Consider the following 17,405-nt stretch of genomic DNA (forward strand, 5'->3'; position numbering starts at 1 on the left):
TTCATTCTATATTAGTGTAATAAAATGTAATGCATACATACCTACACTGATACATAAGTGCGAGCGTTAGACATGAATAATGTACATTACTACCATAGTTGTTTTGAATTTAACATATAATTGAGGGGGTCGGTGCAATATAGTGCTAACCCTCACTTTTGTGAAAAAATGAGTTACATGCATTAACACAATCCTTACCCACTACCCTACAACCTGTAAAAAAAATCATATTTAAATTCAACTGATATGTTGGTCAAATAACATAGGCACCTTCTTGTTTTTTTTTGTGATTTATGGATTTTTCAAATGTGAATATCTCATAACGACACATTTGTGGGTTAGCAGTATATTGCACCAACCCCCTTCAATTTTACATCATTAAAAAATGAACTTCATAAACAAGGATAACACTTTTTATTTCTGTCATTCATGGTAGGATTTACATCATTTTATGTTGCACTTTCACATATCAGCTAACCAATGAAAAGATCAGGTCCTGACTTATACCAGCTCTTCACCTCCCCCCGTTATCTGAAGGCTATAATTTTTGAAGGCTAGATTTTTACTACCGTTGGATATCCAAGTCAAGTCAAGTCAAGTCAATTTTATTTGTATAGCACATTTAAAAGCAACCCACGTTGACCAAAGTGCTGTACATCAGTTCAGGTACTAAGAAACGAACATACAATGGCACACAAACATAACAGCACATACATAAACAGTTCACAGTGCCCCCTCAGAGGGCCTCAAACGCTGGGGAGTAGAAATAGGTTTTGAGCCTGGACTTAAAGGAGTCGATGGAAGGGGCTGTTCTGATGGGGAGAGGGATGCTGTTCCACAGTCTAGGAGCTGCAACCGCAAAAGCGCGGTCACCCCTGAGCTTAAGCCTAGACCGCGTGATATTGAGTAGCCCCAAGTCGGCCGACCTGAGGGACCTGGAGATACAGTGGTGGGTTAGACAATTTTTGATATGGGGGGGGGGGGGGGGTTAAGCCTGTTTAGGGCTTTGTATGTGAATAGGAGGAGCTTGAAGTTGATTCTGTACCATACTGGGAACCAGTGGAGAGAGGCCAGAATCGGGGTGATGTGGTCCCTTTTACAGGATTTGGCTCCCAGTGTGTAGGAAGTGTAGAGTCAGGATATGGCTCCCAGTGTGTAGGAAGGAACTACAGTTGCTGGTTTACACATAAGATAAACACAAAATGGTGGAGTAATTCAGCAGGACAGGCACCATCCCTGGAGAGAAGGAATGGGTGACGTTTCGGGTTGAGATCCTTCTTCAGACCTATGGCTCCAAGTTGTGACTCACTACAGAGCACTTCACTGCCAGTCTCTTCATGTTGGCCATTCTCTGGCTGTCACAAATGATGTAACTTGGCATTGGGTTCTGCTAATGATAATTAATCCTCCATTACTGAGCATTAATTTCTATGTTGAACGTGGCAGAGCAGATCAGTTGATCTATTTTCCATGGGTATTAAGCTGTATCCTCAGTGACTCTTCAAACTGTATCCTTCCAATTTCTAACCAGGCTTATCAGAGATATAAGGAACTGCAGATGCTGGATTCTCCAGTAAAACATAAAGTGCTGGAGTAACTCAGCAGGTCAATCAGTATCTCTGATGGACAGGGTAAGATATGTTTACATGGATAGGATAGGTTTAGAGGGATATGGGTCAAATGCAGGCAGGTCATAAGGAACAGGAGCAGACTTAGGCCATTTGGCCCATCAAGTCTACTCCACCATTCAATCATGGCTGATCTATCTCTCCCTCCTAACCCCATTCTTCTGCCTTCCCCTCATAACTCAATGGATATTTTTAAGGCAGAGATAGATTGATTCTTGATTAGCACAGGTGAAACAGGTTATGGGGAGAAGGCAGAGAAGGAATGGGTAATGTTTCGGGTCAAGATCCTTCTTCAGACCTTTCTGAAGGATCTTGACCCGAAACGTCACCCATTCTTTCTCTCCTGAGATGCTTCCTGACCCGCTGAGTTACTCCAGCATTTTGTGCTTACCTTCAATTTGAACCAGCATCTGCAATATTTTCCTAATTCCTAATAGGCCTAATTCTACGCCTATCACTTATGACCTTACGGCAAGTCGGGCTGAAGGTCCTGTTTCCACTCTGTATGACTTTATGACTCTGACATGGACAGGCGATGTTTTGAGTTGGTACCCTTCTTTAGACTCAAGAGACTGAATAAGGGCCCTGACCCAAAATGTCGCCTATTTATGTCTTCCAGTGATGTTCCCAAACCTGCTAAGTGATTCCAGCTCTTTGTATTTTGCTGAATAATGTCCCTTGTTCTCTTCCTGATCTCTCAAGTCTCCAGTCTTGCACTTGTGCAAAGATAGATTGGAAATCACTGCGAAGGCATGGGTCACTTTTAACCTCTGTGCACTTTAATTTCAGCCATTCACTTCCCTAATGCCCAAAGATCACCCTGAACCACATAATTACAGTTACATCAATAATTCAATTAGACGTCTGGCACAGACCAAGCTGCTTGAATTTCAACTTAAATTTTGGATTGAGTGTAGACAAGATAAGAAGAAATCAGATTTCATTAATGGTCGTTAAAAACAATAAAAAAGACGATAAGGGGAAGTAATGTAAACTGATGTCATTGGAGAGATAAAGGTTTGATCAAAGTCCTTTCATCCATGCTGCTAATCTGAAAAAAAGCAAGGAAGGAAAGTCTTCGATAACTCCCGAACTACATTTGAGGAATTCAGTTAATGTTGCCCTTAGAAGCAGAGGCTGCCTCAGGCTGTTTATGTAAAGGATACCAGATCCCTTCATGAAAAGTGCCGTTAGACCGAAAGATCATCTAAAAAAAAAATGAGACTGCTGCCATTCATCACGTTCTTTCATGATCATTATACTTTGCAACCTTCTGTTTTAACTTTTTCTTATAAGACATTTTTTTTTAATCTATATTTGTTTTTTTTCTTCTTATTCTCGTGAAACTTGCTGCAAACTTAATTTATTCTCCTGCTGAGTCAAAATATAGAGCTTCAAAAGTTTGCAAGCTTTCACTTATGAAGCAAAACTATTTATCTTTGGTACATGCCAACCTTTTGAAGTGCGTCTGGTCGTAGTTTGTGAAGTTACTCTTTGTGTGTGTGTGTGTGTGTGTGTGTGTGTGTGTGTGTAAGAGAGGGAGGGGGCTTGTGCTCATCTTCAAACACTCTCTCAGAGCTTGTGTAAGGGCTCCAGGTCAGTGTTTAGCATTGTGGCCAACTCTGCAAAATGAAACCCCCAGATTTGCTGGGTGGGTGGGGCTTTTTTTTTTTTTTTTTTTTTTTTTTTTTGACCTGGTAAAACTGCTGTCAGTTTTTAAAATGGACTTGGCTCCAAAGCTCGTCAGCTGAAATCAGCGCTCCTCCCACAGTGTGCAGAAAAAGTTCGGAGTCAGGGAAAAAATTGAGGTAGTCATACTGAAAGCTTGACCACTGAGCACTGCCTCTTCCTGAGATCCCCCCCCCCCCCCGTTAGATCTCAGAGGAGCACAGGAAGTCAAAGACAGAGTGAGATCCCACCGCCACCCCCCGCCTTCCTCCCCTCGCAGCGGCTGTTACTTTTTAAAAGTCTGCAGCAACAACAACAGAAAAACCCCCAACGCCATCTTTCTGTCTGAGGGGCAGAGTGCTGTCGTTTTTGTTTTACACACGAAATGTGAAGCCCTTTGTCAACTTTGAGAAGTTAAGTGTCCTCTCCCCCCCCCCCCCCCCCTCCCTCTTCCCCCTCCCCCCCCCCCCCCCCCCTTGGATTCTGAGTGCTGCTTAAAATGGGTCTGCACAGCAGAGCTGAACGATGGAGACAATGATGAAGAGAACATCTGGGGAAGGAATGGAGACTGGGTATGTAGTTGAACATAGAGCAAGCTGCATATTTGTGACTCTTCTGGAGAAAATCTGCATATCTGTAACTCTTCTGGAGAAAACCCTCAAACGCCTCACCGCCCAGCGAGGCGTTTGATTCATGCTTTCTTTCCACTTATCTACACGTTGATGATTGCAAAGATTAATCTCGCCACTGCTTATTTATTGTGTCACGCAATCTGTCCACAGCATCGCGCTGGCTCGCTGATGTGGCCGCACAAGTCGTGTCTGTCCTCTGAACGGGACGCCGGGCAAAACTCACATCTTGTGTGTTCATTCAGCCCACAGCTTGGTGCGAATGGTGAGTGCGGGCAGTCGTCTCACCCGGACCCTCCCCAGCCACTGGCGTTTCCCGGCATGAGTGTCCTGGACAAGCTGATCAGGACTTGCCCCGTGTGGCTGCAGCTCAACGCCAGAAAGGAGAAGGTGGCAGAAGTCCTCCGGAAAGAGCCACTCGGGGTAAGTCTGTGCAAAGTACTATCTATCCCCCAAGTCAGGTCAAAAAGTTGCGTCTCTTTGTCAGTGGCACAGGTACGGTGAGGCACACAGGTGTACAATGAAACATCTTGCTCGCAGGATTCAGACCTTCAGACACACGAGAAAATGTTTTTTTTCAATAAATTACTCTTAAATCCCTTGGAAACATTTAAGTCTAGACTTTGCAATGTGCCAGAGGTATAAGTGCACCGAGGGGTGACCATGTCAGCTCATTACAGAGATATATATAACTAAATGTGGCAGGGGTTAGAGATTTACAACTCCAGTCAATTGTAAATTGTCCCTCGTATGCAGGATAGTGTTATTGTACGATCATTGGTCTAGATACGCCAAGCTTCCACGCTGTATTTCTAAAGTCTAAAAGTCTGAAGAGTAAAACCAAATTTATTGCACTCCATTACTCAGAGATAGCATCCATAATTTTTTTTGTTACTCATGTGCCATAAAGTTTTATCCTGGCATACAGTGAGCCTGGAGAAGGGTCTCGACCCGAAACGTCACCTGTTGTCTTTTTCCCCCCCCCCAGAGATGCTGTCTGACCCGCTGAGCTATGTAAGAAGTGTAGATTTCTCCAGCTTTCAGTGTCTATCTTTGGTTTAAACCAGCATCTGCAGTTCCTTCCTGCACATGCTGCCTAACCTGCTGAGATACTCCATCACTTTGTGTCTTTTTATGTAAACCACCATCAGAATTTATTTATTTCTGCGTCTAAAGTTTTATCCTTATGCTTTGGTGCTGCATCGACAGCAGCTAATTGTTGGCTTGAACCTGCTGCCCTCAGACAGACCATTCCTGAACCCACCTGGTCTGGATTCAGGGGGGTCTACCTTGGGTGTGTCCAGCAATAAAGCCCCAAGCAGAGGCACATCGCAAACTCACAATCTCCTAAACTCCCCTAAGAGACAACTGCCTAAACTATTTCCTTCGTCCTTGCTCAAAGGGCATTTACACATCAATGATGAGGATGTGGCCCCACAGCATATTTCTATTGATAGTTCCAGGTTGTTGCGAAGGCACCAGGACGACTGCTGTGTCACTTCCTGTCTGTAGGCAGATTCCTCCCAATCCTAGATCAGTCCAATCAGGGTTGTGTCATCCACAAACTTGAGAAGCTTGACAGAGGAGTCTATGGAGGTATTTATTCACAAAATGCTGGAGTAACTCAGCAGGTCAGGCAGCATCTCAGGAGAGAAGGAATGGGTGACGTTTCGGGTCGAGACCCTTCTTCAGACTGATGTCAGGGGGGCGGGACAAAGGAAGGATATAGGTGGAGACAGGGAGATAGAGGGAGATCTGGGAAGGAGGAGGGGAAGAGAGCGACAGAGGAACTATCTAAAGTTGGAGAAGTCGATGTTCATACCACTGGGCTGCAAGCTGCCCAGGCGAAATATGAGGTGCTGTTCCTCCAATTTCCGGTGGGCCTCACAATGGCACTGGAGGAGGCCCATGACAGAAAGGTCAGACTGGGAATGGGAGGGGGAGTTAAAGTGCTCGGCCACCGGGAGATCAGTTTGGCCAACGCGGACCGAGCGCAGGTGTTGAGCAAAGCTATCGCCGAGCCTGCGCTTGGTTTCGCCGATGTAAATAAGTTGACATCTAGAGCAGCGGATGCAATAGATGAGGTTGGAGGAGGTGAAGGTGAACCTCTGTCTCACCTGGAAAGGACAGTCTGTTGAGGTACAGTCGTTAGGGTAGAGAGAGTAAAGGAGAGGGGAGAGTACACAGCCTTGCGGTGCTCCTATGCTGAGGGTCAACAGGTCCAAGATGTGCTTTCCCAGCCTCAAATGCTGCTTCCTGTCTGTCAGGAAGTTGGTGATCCACTGACAGAGGGATTTAGACACAGTCAGCTGGAAGAGTTTGGAGTGTAGTAGTCTGGCACAGTAGTCTGGTGTTGAATGTAGAGCTAAAATCACAAACAGATTCCTTGCATAGGTCCCCTGGTAGTCTAGATGCTGGAGGATAAAGTGCAGGCTTAAGTTGACTGCATCATCCACTGATCTATTGGCCCGGTGTGCAAACTGCAGGGATTCTAGCAGGGGATATGTGATACTTTTCAGGTGGGCCAGCATGTCTTTCAAGGGTCATCACGCTTACAGAGGTCAGTACGACAGGCCTGTAGTCATGAAGACCAGTAATCCTTGTCTTTTTAGGTACAGGGACAATAGTGGAGACTTTGAAGCAGGCAGGGACAGTGCAGGTTTGCAGGGTCTGATTGAAAATGTCTGTGTGGACCGGTGCCAGTTGTTTGGCACAGAGCTTGAGAGTAGAGGAGGAAACATTGTCAGGCCCTGGAGATTTCCGGCTTTTCTGTCTCCCAAATAGCTTTTTCACCTCAATTTCTATTGTTATTGATAGAGAAGTGGCCAGACTGATGATGGGCAGCAAGGAGAGGGAGGGTAGTGGAGGAGGGCCCAGTCTTTGCAGACTGGAGTCGGGTTGTAAGTGGGTGTGAAGTGGTGATTGGGGAGGAGTGGGTGGGGAAGGCCCAGTCTTTGCAGAGTAAGTGGGTGTGAAGTGGTGCTTGGGGGGGCAAGGGGTACCTGGGTAATGTTTCTGTCTATCGAACCTGCAGTAGAAATCATTCAGGTCGTTGGTCAGCTGACGATTGTCCAAAGAGGGGGGGGGTTTCCTCTTGTAGCTGGTGATTTTTTGCAAGCCCTTCCACACTGAAGATGAGTCATTAGCTGAGAACTTGCTCCTCAACTTCTCAGAGTACCTTTCATTGGCAGCTCTGATTCGTCTTCTCAGCTTATACTTGGCCTGCCTGTAGAGAACTGCATCCCCCGCTCCTGTGGGCCTCATCTTTTGACTGGTGGAGCTGTCTGAGTCTGCTGTAAACCAAGGCTTGTCGTTGTTGAACCTGATCCGGGTCCTGGTGGGAATGCAAAGCTGACATATGATGTCACGGTGTCTGTATATTCATCAAGGCATGTGGTTGCTTCCCTGAACACATTCCAATCAGTGCAGTCAAAGCAGGACTGTAGGTTTTCAATGCCCTCGCTTGTCCACGTTTTCATTGTTCCGACCACAGGCGTAGCAGATTTTAGTTTCTGCCTGTAGGTCGGAATAAGGTGAACTAAACAATGATCAGAGAGTCCCAGGGCTGCACGGGGAGTAGAGCGATACGCGTTCTTGATTGAAGTGTAACAATGGTCACGTGTTCCCTCCCCTCTGGTGGGGCAGGTAACGTGATGTCTGTATTTTGGAAGCTCTCGGCTGAGGTTAGCTTTGTTAAAATCACCCAAAACAATGACACAGAAACACAGAATATAGGTGCAGGAGGCTATTCAGCCCTTCGAGCCTTCACTGCCATTCAATATGATCATGGCTGATCATCCAAAATCAGTGCCCCGTTCCGGCTTTTTCCCCATATCCCTTGATTCCCTTAGCCCAAAGAGCGAAATCTAACTCTCTTGAAAACATCCAGTAAATTGGCCTCCATTGCCTTCTGTGGCAGAGAATTCCACAGATTCACAACTCTCTTGGTGAAAACTTTTTTCCTCATCTCAGTCCTAAATGGCCTACCCCTTATTCTTAAACTGTGGTCCCTGGTTCTGGACTCCCCCAACATCGGGAACATTTTTCCTGCATCTACCCTGTCCAATCCTCTAAGAATTTTATATGTTTCGAAATGATCGCCTCTCATCCTTCTAAATTCCAGCGAATACAAGCCCAGTCGACCCATTCTTTCATCATATATCAGTTCCGCCATCCCAGGAATTAATGTGGTGAACCTACGCTGCACTCCCCCAATAGCATTAATGTCCTTCCTCAAATTAGGAGAACAAAATTGCACGCAATACTCCAGGTGCAGTCTCACCAGGAGCCTGTACAACTGCAGTAGGACCTCCTTACTCCTAAACTCAAATCCTCTTGCGAAGAAGGCCAACATGCCATTAGCTTTCTTCGCTGCCTGCTGTACCTGCATGCTTACTTCATGGAAGTCACTCTCTTGCAGTTTAATGCAAGATAAGCATGCAGTTTAATGTAGATAAGTGTGAGGTTATTCACTTTGGAAGTAAGAATAGAAAGGCAGATTATTATCTGAATGGTGTCAAGTTAGGAAGAGGGGATGTTCAACGAGATCTGGGTGTCCTAGTGCATCAGTCACTGAAAGGAAGCATGCAGGTACAGCAGGCAGTGAAGAAAGCCAATGGAATGTTGGCCTTCATAACAAGAGGAGTTGAGTATAGGAGCAAAGAGGTCCTTCTACAGTTGTACCGGGCCCTGGTGAGACCGCACCTGGAGTACTGTGTGCAGTTTTGGTCTCCAAATTTGAGGAAGGATATTCTTGCTATTGAGGGCGTGCAGCGTAGGTTCACTAGGTTAATTCCCGGAATGGAGGGACTGTCTTATGTTGAAAGGCTGGAGCAATTAGGCTTGTATACACTGGAATTTAGAAGGATGAGGGGGGATCTTATTGAAACATATAAGATAATTAGGGGATTGGACACATTAGAGGCAGGAAACATGTTCCCAATGTTGGGGGAATCCAGAACAAGGGGCCACAGTTTAAGAATAAGGGGTAGGCCATTTAGAACGGAGATGAGGAAGAATTTTTTCAGTCAGAGAGTGGTGAAGGTGTGGAATTCTCTGCCTCAGAAGGCAGTGGAGGCCAGTTCGTTGGATGCTTTCAAGAGAGAGCTGGATAGAGCTCTTAAGGATAGCGGAGTGAAGGGGTATGGGGAGAAGGCAGGAACGGGGTACTGATTGAGAGTGATCAGCCATGATCGCATTGAATGGCGGTGCTGGCTCGAAGGGCTGAATGGCCTACTCCTGCACCTATTGTCTATTGTCTAATCTCGTTACCTGGTCAGTGAGTTGCGTTTGTGCCTCACGTACGCAGGCATGGGGGGGGGGGGGATGTAAACTCCAGCGAGAATAAAAGAGGTCGATTCCTTCGGAGAATAAAAGGGTTTGCAATTTATAAAAAATGATTCCAGATTAGGAGAACTGAAGTTAGATAGTACCGTGATGTTGCTGCCTCCTGATTAGTGTAGGAGCATATTCTTGATTTCCCCGCTGCCTCCGCTTCACGTGAACCATGTAGTTGTGGGGGGAACCGTCTCAGTGGACGGCCGAAAGGGGTGGATATGGGAAGGTGTGACTGGTAGTGGGATCACATTGGAGGTGATGGAAATGTCAGTGAATTACGTCTCCACGCTGTACCTCTAAACTAAACTAAGCTGAAAAAAACTGACACCAGAAATAGACACAAAATGCTGGACCAGCTGAGTGGGTCAGGCAGCATTTCTGGGGAAAGTGGATATGTGACATTACAGGTCAGGACAATTTCTTCGGGCTGATTGTAGAGCGGGGGGGGGTGGGGGCTGGAGGCACGAAAAGACCACGTTCTCGTCCTTAAAATGTAGTGCAGATATATCCCCATCTCTATTGCTGCATTCCTTTTAGAAGTGCACCTTTTCAATTCTTGATACACATCCTTCCTACCAAAATGAATCGCCTCACACCTATTGTGTCTAACAAAGGAGTCCAATTAACTTGGATCATTCGCTAAAGGCTCACGTATGAACAGGTCATTGCAATCCAATGGATCACTGCAATACCATTCTGTGAGATAGTTTAGTTTAGAGATACAGGGCGGGAGTCTGTGTCAACCAGTGATCCGTGTACACAATCCGTGCACAGTTTACAATCTGACCTAAGCCACTTAACCTGCAAACCTGTACGTCTTTGGAATATGGGAAGAAACCGGGACACCCGGGGAAAACCCAAGCGGTAACAGGGAGAACGTAAAAACTGTACAGACAGCACACCCATAGTCAGGATCGGACCAGATCTCTGGCACCATACGGCTGTACCAGTGTGCCGCCCGGAAACGTCTTGCGGATTTGCAGGGATATCTCGTGCACATTTCCTTGCAATGGCATAGAGTGAAAATTACCAGTGAGGTCTGATTCCATGCAAAGTAATTCAACTCGACAGTATTCCATGTGCCATGGTGTGATGCAAACTCATGTTTCTGGATCACTGGTTGGGATTTCTGGCGTTTATTCCAGTACAACCTTCGCTGACTATTTAATGGTGCTGTTGAGTACAAGGATGCCATTCACGTTGGGCTGGCACCTAGCCCATTTGCTGCTGGCTGGGATCGGTTCCCTGTTCCCTCAAACCACAGGCAGGCAGGAAACTGCATGTTTTACAGTAGAACAGAATGAGGTGTTAGTGAGGGAGCAGCACAATAACTGTGCGTTGCCATTAATAATGGTGAACGATTTAACATGTTGATTCACAAGATGTGGATATCATTGGCAATGCCAACAATGAATGTCCATCTTTGCCAATACCAGTATACACACCAGAGGAGGCAGATAAGAGTCAATCATGTTGGTACATCTGAATTACATGTAGGCCAGACCTACGAACTGGATGATTTTCTTTTCAACATCAGTCCAGCATTTTGATGATTTCTGAAACCAACTTTTTGAAGAAAATCTTCATTTATTTTGTTAAATTCCTCATCCGCTGTGCTGAAAAAGTGCCGGTTGCATTGAATGCGAGATAGCCAAGTAATATTAACATGTCTCGCTCCTCCTTCAGGATGCTTCAGTATTACTTGAAAGTTCTGCCCTGATTGCCGACCGCATTGTATCCCTTTCGAATTATTGTATCAAAGGAGACCATTTTTTAATGGGTGTGCGTAGTGGAAAGGGTGGGGAAGAACCACTGAATATAATGTATTCGGAAAGTTTCCACAAGCTCTAACATAGCAAAATCAAAGCACATGGGATTGAAGGTAAGGAGCAATCATGCACAGATAGGTTGGCAGACAAGAATCTAGTTAAAGAAGAATAACTCCTTTTCCAAGTGGCAGGCACGAGTGATAAGTGGGCTGCAACAGGGTTCAGAGTGATAAGTGGGCTGCAACAGGGTTCAGAGTGATAAGTGGGCTGCAACAGGGTTCAGAACTTGGATCCTGACTACTCACAAAATATATGTTATTAATTCAGTTGATGGAACTAAACACAATATCTCCAGGATTGCAAGCAACAGAAAGCTGGGTGGGATTGTGAGTATTACAGAGGGTACATTGAGGCTCCATTGAGATTGGGACAATTTGCTTGAGTAAGTAAATGCACTGCAGATGTAGTTTAATGTGGGTAAATGTGAGGTTATCTATTTTGGTGGCAAAAGCAGATAAATATCTGATTGGTAAGAGATTAGGAAAGGGGAAAATGAAGTGAAAATTGGGTATCTTTGTGCACAATCAATGATTCAATGATACTTTATTGTCACACATACAGTGAAATGCTTTGGGTTGCATACAACTTGGTAAAATCATGCAGCACACCTCACCAAGACACGTTTGTGGCGCCAACAGTTACATAAAGTCAATTGAACAGACTTATTCTGCTCGCAGCGGCAAAAATTGATGAAAGTAAGCGTGCAGGTGCAACAGGTGGTCATGAAGCCAAATGGCTATGTTCGCCTTCATGAATCTGATTTGAGTGCAGATTCCACGATAAACTTGCTGCACTGTGCAGGGCCTCAGTGAGACTGTATGGAATTCTGGTCTCCTCCAAGGAAAGATGTTAGGATTTGAGTGCAGATTCCACGATAAACTTGCTGCACTGTGCAGGGCCTCAGTGAGACTGTATGGAATTCTGGTCTCCTCCAAGGAAAGATGTTCTTGCCAGCGAGGGAGTGCAGAAAGGGTTCACCAGACAGACTCCTGGAATGGTAGGATTGACATCGGAAGAGAGATAGGAACAATTCACTTATATTTGCTAGAGTTTAGCTAGATAGAGAGATTCTCATTGAAACTTTTTAAATCTTCGGAAATATGTTCTAGGTGGTGGCAAGTCCAGAGTTTGAGGTCACAGCCGAAGCATATATGTTGATCCACGTAGGACTGAGATAAGGAGAAATGTTTTGACGCCAGGCTGGTGAATCGGTAGAATTTTCTATCGTTGCTGTGACGAAATAGCTAAATATATTCAAGAAGGAGATTACGATAAATCTAAATGGTAAAGAGATCAACAGATAAAAGGAGAAGGGAGGAATAGTTACTTAATTTGGATGATCACCCATGATCATTTTGAAAGCCAGAACAGGTTCAAAGGGCAGAATGGTATCATTTGAATTTCAATGTTTTCAGTGTTACGAACTGAGTACACCGTGAGGTATAACATTGATGCAAAGTTGTACCAGGCACCGTTACTTCGTTGAGAGTTACCATCTTTAAAGAATGACATTCTGTAGATATCTCACCCCTTAATCACCTACACTTTCCGCAACACAAAAAAAAAAATAGCACCCACAGATATCACACCTTGTGTCTTCCTGAGTGAGTCTCACATTTAAATGCTGGTTAAAGACTGCAGATCTGCCCTTGGGGAATAAACTCCTTTACTAAATTTATTATTCTTTGATGCAATATATAAATATGATTTGCATGATTCTGTAGATTTCACTGAAGTGTGACATCTGTGTTCATGCTTTTCATGGTGTGTTCAGTTCATATTTTAACCTGCAACTTCCATCCTGAGTTATTGCTTGCGTGGACGGACTAATACAGGCATGTTTGAGTTTTTTACTATTATTTCTTTCTCAGTTCTTTCCGGGTGCTGTGGTGGTGAACACAGTCTTTCCAAAAATGTGTTCTTATAATTGTCCTTCCTCTGCGCAGTCGGGGGGCGGAGGGATTATCTTCTTTCCACCATGACCCCATCAGTCTCACAACCCCTCTCCACTGCCCCCTCTGTTGGGAGCTGCCCCTTATGACGCACTCTTTCAGATTTTAGTTTAGTTTACTTTAGAGATACAGCGAGGAAACAGGCCCTTCGGCCCACCGAGTCCGCTTCAACCAGCGATCACCTGAACACTAGTTCTATCCTACGCTCTAGGGACAATTTGCATAAGCCAATCTGCACGTCTTCGGAATGTGGGAGGAAACCCACACGGTCACAGGGGGAATGTACAAACTCCATGCAAGGTACGCCTGACAATAAACTAAATTAACTAAATTAACTAACTCCATACGGATAGCACCCGTAGTCAGAATTGAACCAGGGTCTCTGGCGCTGTAAGGCGGCTACTCTACCACTGTGCCATCCCCCACTGCGCTACCGTGCAGTGCAACCTGGGAATTGTAGGCTTAGCGTCACAAAGTCGAACTGCATGGAAACAGTCCATCTGCCCACCACATTCATGCGTACCACGAAGCACACATTTACACTAATCCAACATCATATCCATTTAAGTTTTCCCATATTCTCATCAACTCTCCACAAACCCTATCATTCACCTATTCACCTGGCACACTTTACAATGGCCAATTAGCCTGCCCTTGGGAACACGGGTGGAACACAGAGCACCTGGGGAAAACCCACACGGTCATAGGGAGAACATTCAATCCCCAGGCAAATGGCAATCCAGGTCAGGACTGAAGCTGGGTTGCTAGAGCAGTGAGGTAGCAGCATTACCAGCTACTCCACTGTGCCAGTTCATGTCTCACGGTTGAGCCACCGTAAATCCCTGCGTTCATAACATTAATACACTCACAGAACATTATCAATGTATCAACATCTTGATTAGCTGCTATTTTAACGACTCTTCCTCCTCACAAATAAAGCACATGCCAGCTGGATTCTCTGAACCCACGGACTCTTGAGTCAGAAGATCATGTGTGTTTACAGCTCCCACCGCAGATGTTCGAGTGTGCAATCAAGGCAGCAGGCACACTTCGGCCCTTTACAAATGCTACAAGCTTAGAGATCGAGTCTTTCAGATAAACTATTAAAACAACCTTCCACCTGTAACATTTCAAAAATAATCTTTATTCAGAATAAAAAGTATACTTAAAACAAAACAATGAAAATCTTAATACATTCTTAGTGTCTATACATTCAGTATTGCTGGTGTAAGGGGTTTCTGCGCCGAGCTTTCGCCCGACCTAAGGTCCCTGTGCCTTGCTGATCCCTTGACCAGGCCGCGCACACTGGTTCCCCGTGAGTGGTTCGACCCACTCACCCCCTACGGTTCTAGACACTGGACTTAGATGCAGGAGCGTTTATAGTGCAGAAAATTCAACCAGACCAGATTTGAAGACCAGGGTTTAAATGAAAAAGGCTTTTATTGAGCGCTTGGGACTATTGTCCATGAATACATACAGTTCTATAAGACATATCTATAAGACACATACCGAATTACATGAATACTTTTGACTATGAATCATAAAACGCACAGTTCTACAAGACATATACACGAATACCTTTTACTCTGAATTCTAAAACGCACAGTTCTACAAGACATATACACGACTGTAAGATGGGGAACGTACGACACATCGCAAAATTGACCAACACATATTCCTTTACACACCCACGTTTATTCAAACCACCCTCCCCTCTACACTAAACTATGTCCAGGATATGCAGGATCGGGGTACTTGCTCACCATGGGGCTATTACTGGGGTTACTGGCTGTTTGTGCTGCTTCTCCGCTGCTTTCCGTGAGGGTCGTGCTTGTCCCCTGAGTTTCTTCCTTCCGTTTCTTGCGTTCCTTGCAGGTTTTCTTGCAGTATTTCTTCTTGAGTTGCGTGCCGGTTCCTCTCTCTTGCACTTCGCTTCTTCTTGCCTGTCTTTTCTTCCTCCTGCATCCGTTTGACTTCTGCCTTGCATGCCTTTAAAACCCAAAAGTCGTGGCCAGTTATACTATTCTGACCCGTCCTATCTCCCGCCAGATCTTGGGATCTCTTTGTTCAAAAAGATATGTAAGAGTTCTCTCTCTGATCTGCGCTTATGTCCGGGGGTACCGGGGATGGCCAGACGGTGTTAATTGGTATTTCGTTGCGAGGTGATGGGTTTAACTGGTTTCCCATCACCTACCAGGTAGTTTTCTATGGGCTATTGTGCCCCCTTAACGAGATTAACTGTGTAGGTCGGCTTGGGGCATTGTGAGTATGCTGATGTCAGCGCCCCAGTGTCTGGACTTCGACCTGGTTTTGCAGGTTTCTGCATGGCCAATACCCATCCATTGTTCTGGCCGTGGCTTTGCAGAAACCTAGAGACTGGGCTGTAAGGTTTTTGCTTTTGTGGCTGGTCCCTTGGAAAACTGACCGCAGCCTTTCTCCGCTATCAGCCCCAGTCTCCCGTTTAAAATGTCCAAACTGCAGCTCTTTGGGTTTTTTTGTTGCTTTCAGAATGAGGGAAAACTTCTCAAATCTTACACTGGTGTCATGTAACTTCCAGGTGGTGATGGGGTTCTTTGTCGATCTTCTATGCATGTTTAAGTGGTGTAAATTCTATCCAGCCATTCACCGTGTGTATGAACAATTAAATGGCGGGTGGAGAATGGGCAGAGATAGGCTGGCTCAATGGGAAATGAGCCAACAGATTCAATAAATCTTTCTGTGCCACTGCAGATAAATGGGGTGGGAGGCATTGGATGCCCTCTGCCATGACCCTCAGCCACTCAGCATTGGCATTGAGACCCACACTATACAAGGTGCCATGGGTGTCACAGGAGCACTGAGTTTCCATAACAGTTCCATGCATTGGAAGCACACTAGCTTCATGGATGTACACTGGCTGCCAGCAATTTGCTGGGCAGTCTGAAAGGATCAGCTTCTTGATGCAGAGCTCAGAATATAGTAGAGATACACAATACTTTCAGCTTGTTCAAAAGGGCCAATAATTTGGTTCAAAAAATAATAACTAGTGAACTATTGCCGATGAGCTGCAATAAGAAATTAAGGAAACTGTAAAAACTGATAATGTTATCACAGTTTTCAAGATTCCAAGAAATATGGATAAATTGCAAAATTGTGAAGATGTGACCTGCAAGTTTACTTTTTTTGCCGTATTCCTTTTTACGGTGATATTTTCATGTCTGGTATAATTCTTGAAGGCCTAGAAATAATGCAAGAGTCTGTTTTCTTCAGCAATAACCACCATGTAAACAAGGTATCGAGGATGAACTCATTGAAGCAGCTCAGAGATCCTTCTTTCTCTGCAAAACAAAAGGTTAAAGTTTAACTTAATAGAAAGATTCAAAATTTGAAAGGATCTGGCATCTTAAAATAGATAATCCACATCAGTTGATCAATTGGCAACGACCATCCTATCAACAACTAGAGAGTGGTCCTGAGCTCCCATCTACCTCATTGGAGACCCTCGGACTATCTTTAATTGGACTTTACTGGACTTTATCTTGCACTAAACGTTATTCCCTTTATCCTGTATTTGTACACTGTGGATGGCTCGATCAAAATCATGTATAGCTTTCCGCTGATTGCTTAGCGCTCGGCAAAAAGCTTTTCACTATAAACTTAAGTAACCAACTAACCAATTTAGGGTTAGTAACATAAAAATATGATATGAACAAGGATATGAAATGTGCATAAATAGCAAACAAATCAATTAAAACAAGCAACTATTAGACAAGTTGGCCAAAGGATTAATTTCTGTACCAACATTGAGATGGAACATAATGGCGGCATGGGTGCATTGAATGATCTTCACTGGATGGACATTTCCACATTAAACAATCCCAAAGAAAGCTGTAAATTGTCCAAAACATTATCTGATGCTAAATTGAATGGGGTGATTGAATGCTTTTGCAGCCCACATAAATGCTATCCTGCTGTGACGACACTGTAGCTCTAACCTGTGTCTCATTGGAAACTGCCCACTTTCTCAATTCCCTTCTGAAGCCAAAATGGAAACAGGCAGCATCTGTGAAGAGAGAAAGAGTTATATTCAGGTCAAAAACTCTCCATCTGGTGAATGGTCTTCAACCTGAAAGATTCACTTTGTTTCTTATTCAACAAAGGCTTCCTAACCTGAGTGTATTTGCAGCGTTTTCTGTTACTGTCACGAGCAAACACGTTAGCATCAGGCTCGTCAAATAACATGGAGAGTTTAGAGTGCAAAACTCACCCTGGGACAGGAGATGAATGCACATGTGGACATCCAATTACACGATGATGAAGGTAGACCTTCCGTCCATACCATCACCACATTATAAGGAGAGACCCAGGCTCCTTTTGCAACAT

General features: G+C 44.7%; 1 protein-coding gene across 1 annotated transcript in view; it reads left to right on the plus strand.

Moving 5' to 3' along the window:
• Positions 1 to 3,775: 3,775 nt before the first annotated feature.
• The window catches only part of rin3 (Ras and Rab interactor 3), a 74,934-nt gene continuing 61,304 nt past the window's right edge, over positions 3,776 to 17,405 (plus strand). The window contains exons 1-2 of the mRNA XM_078406781.1: positions 3,776 to 3,868; positions 4,171 to 4,348. Coding sequence (XP_078262907.1) covers positions 3,822 to 3,868; positions 4,171 to 4,348 — 225 coding nt within the window. The 5' untranslated portion in view covers positions 3,776 to 3,821. The remainder of the gene's footprint in view (positions 3,869 to 4,170; positions 4,349 to 17,405) is intronic.

This window comes from Rhinoraja longicauda, chromosome 10 (genome assembly GCF_053455715.1).
Source record: "Rhinoraja longicauda isolate Sanriku21f chromosome 10, sRhiLon1.1, whole genome shotgun sequence".
Classification (NCBI taxonomy): Eukaryota; Metazoa; Chordata; class Chondrichthyes; order Rajiformes; family Arhynchobatidae; genus Rhinoraja; species Rhinoraja longicauda.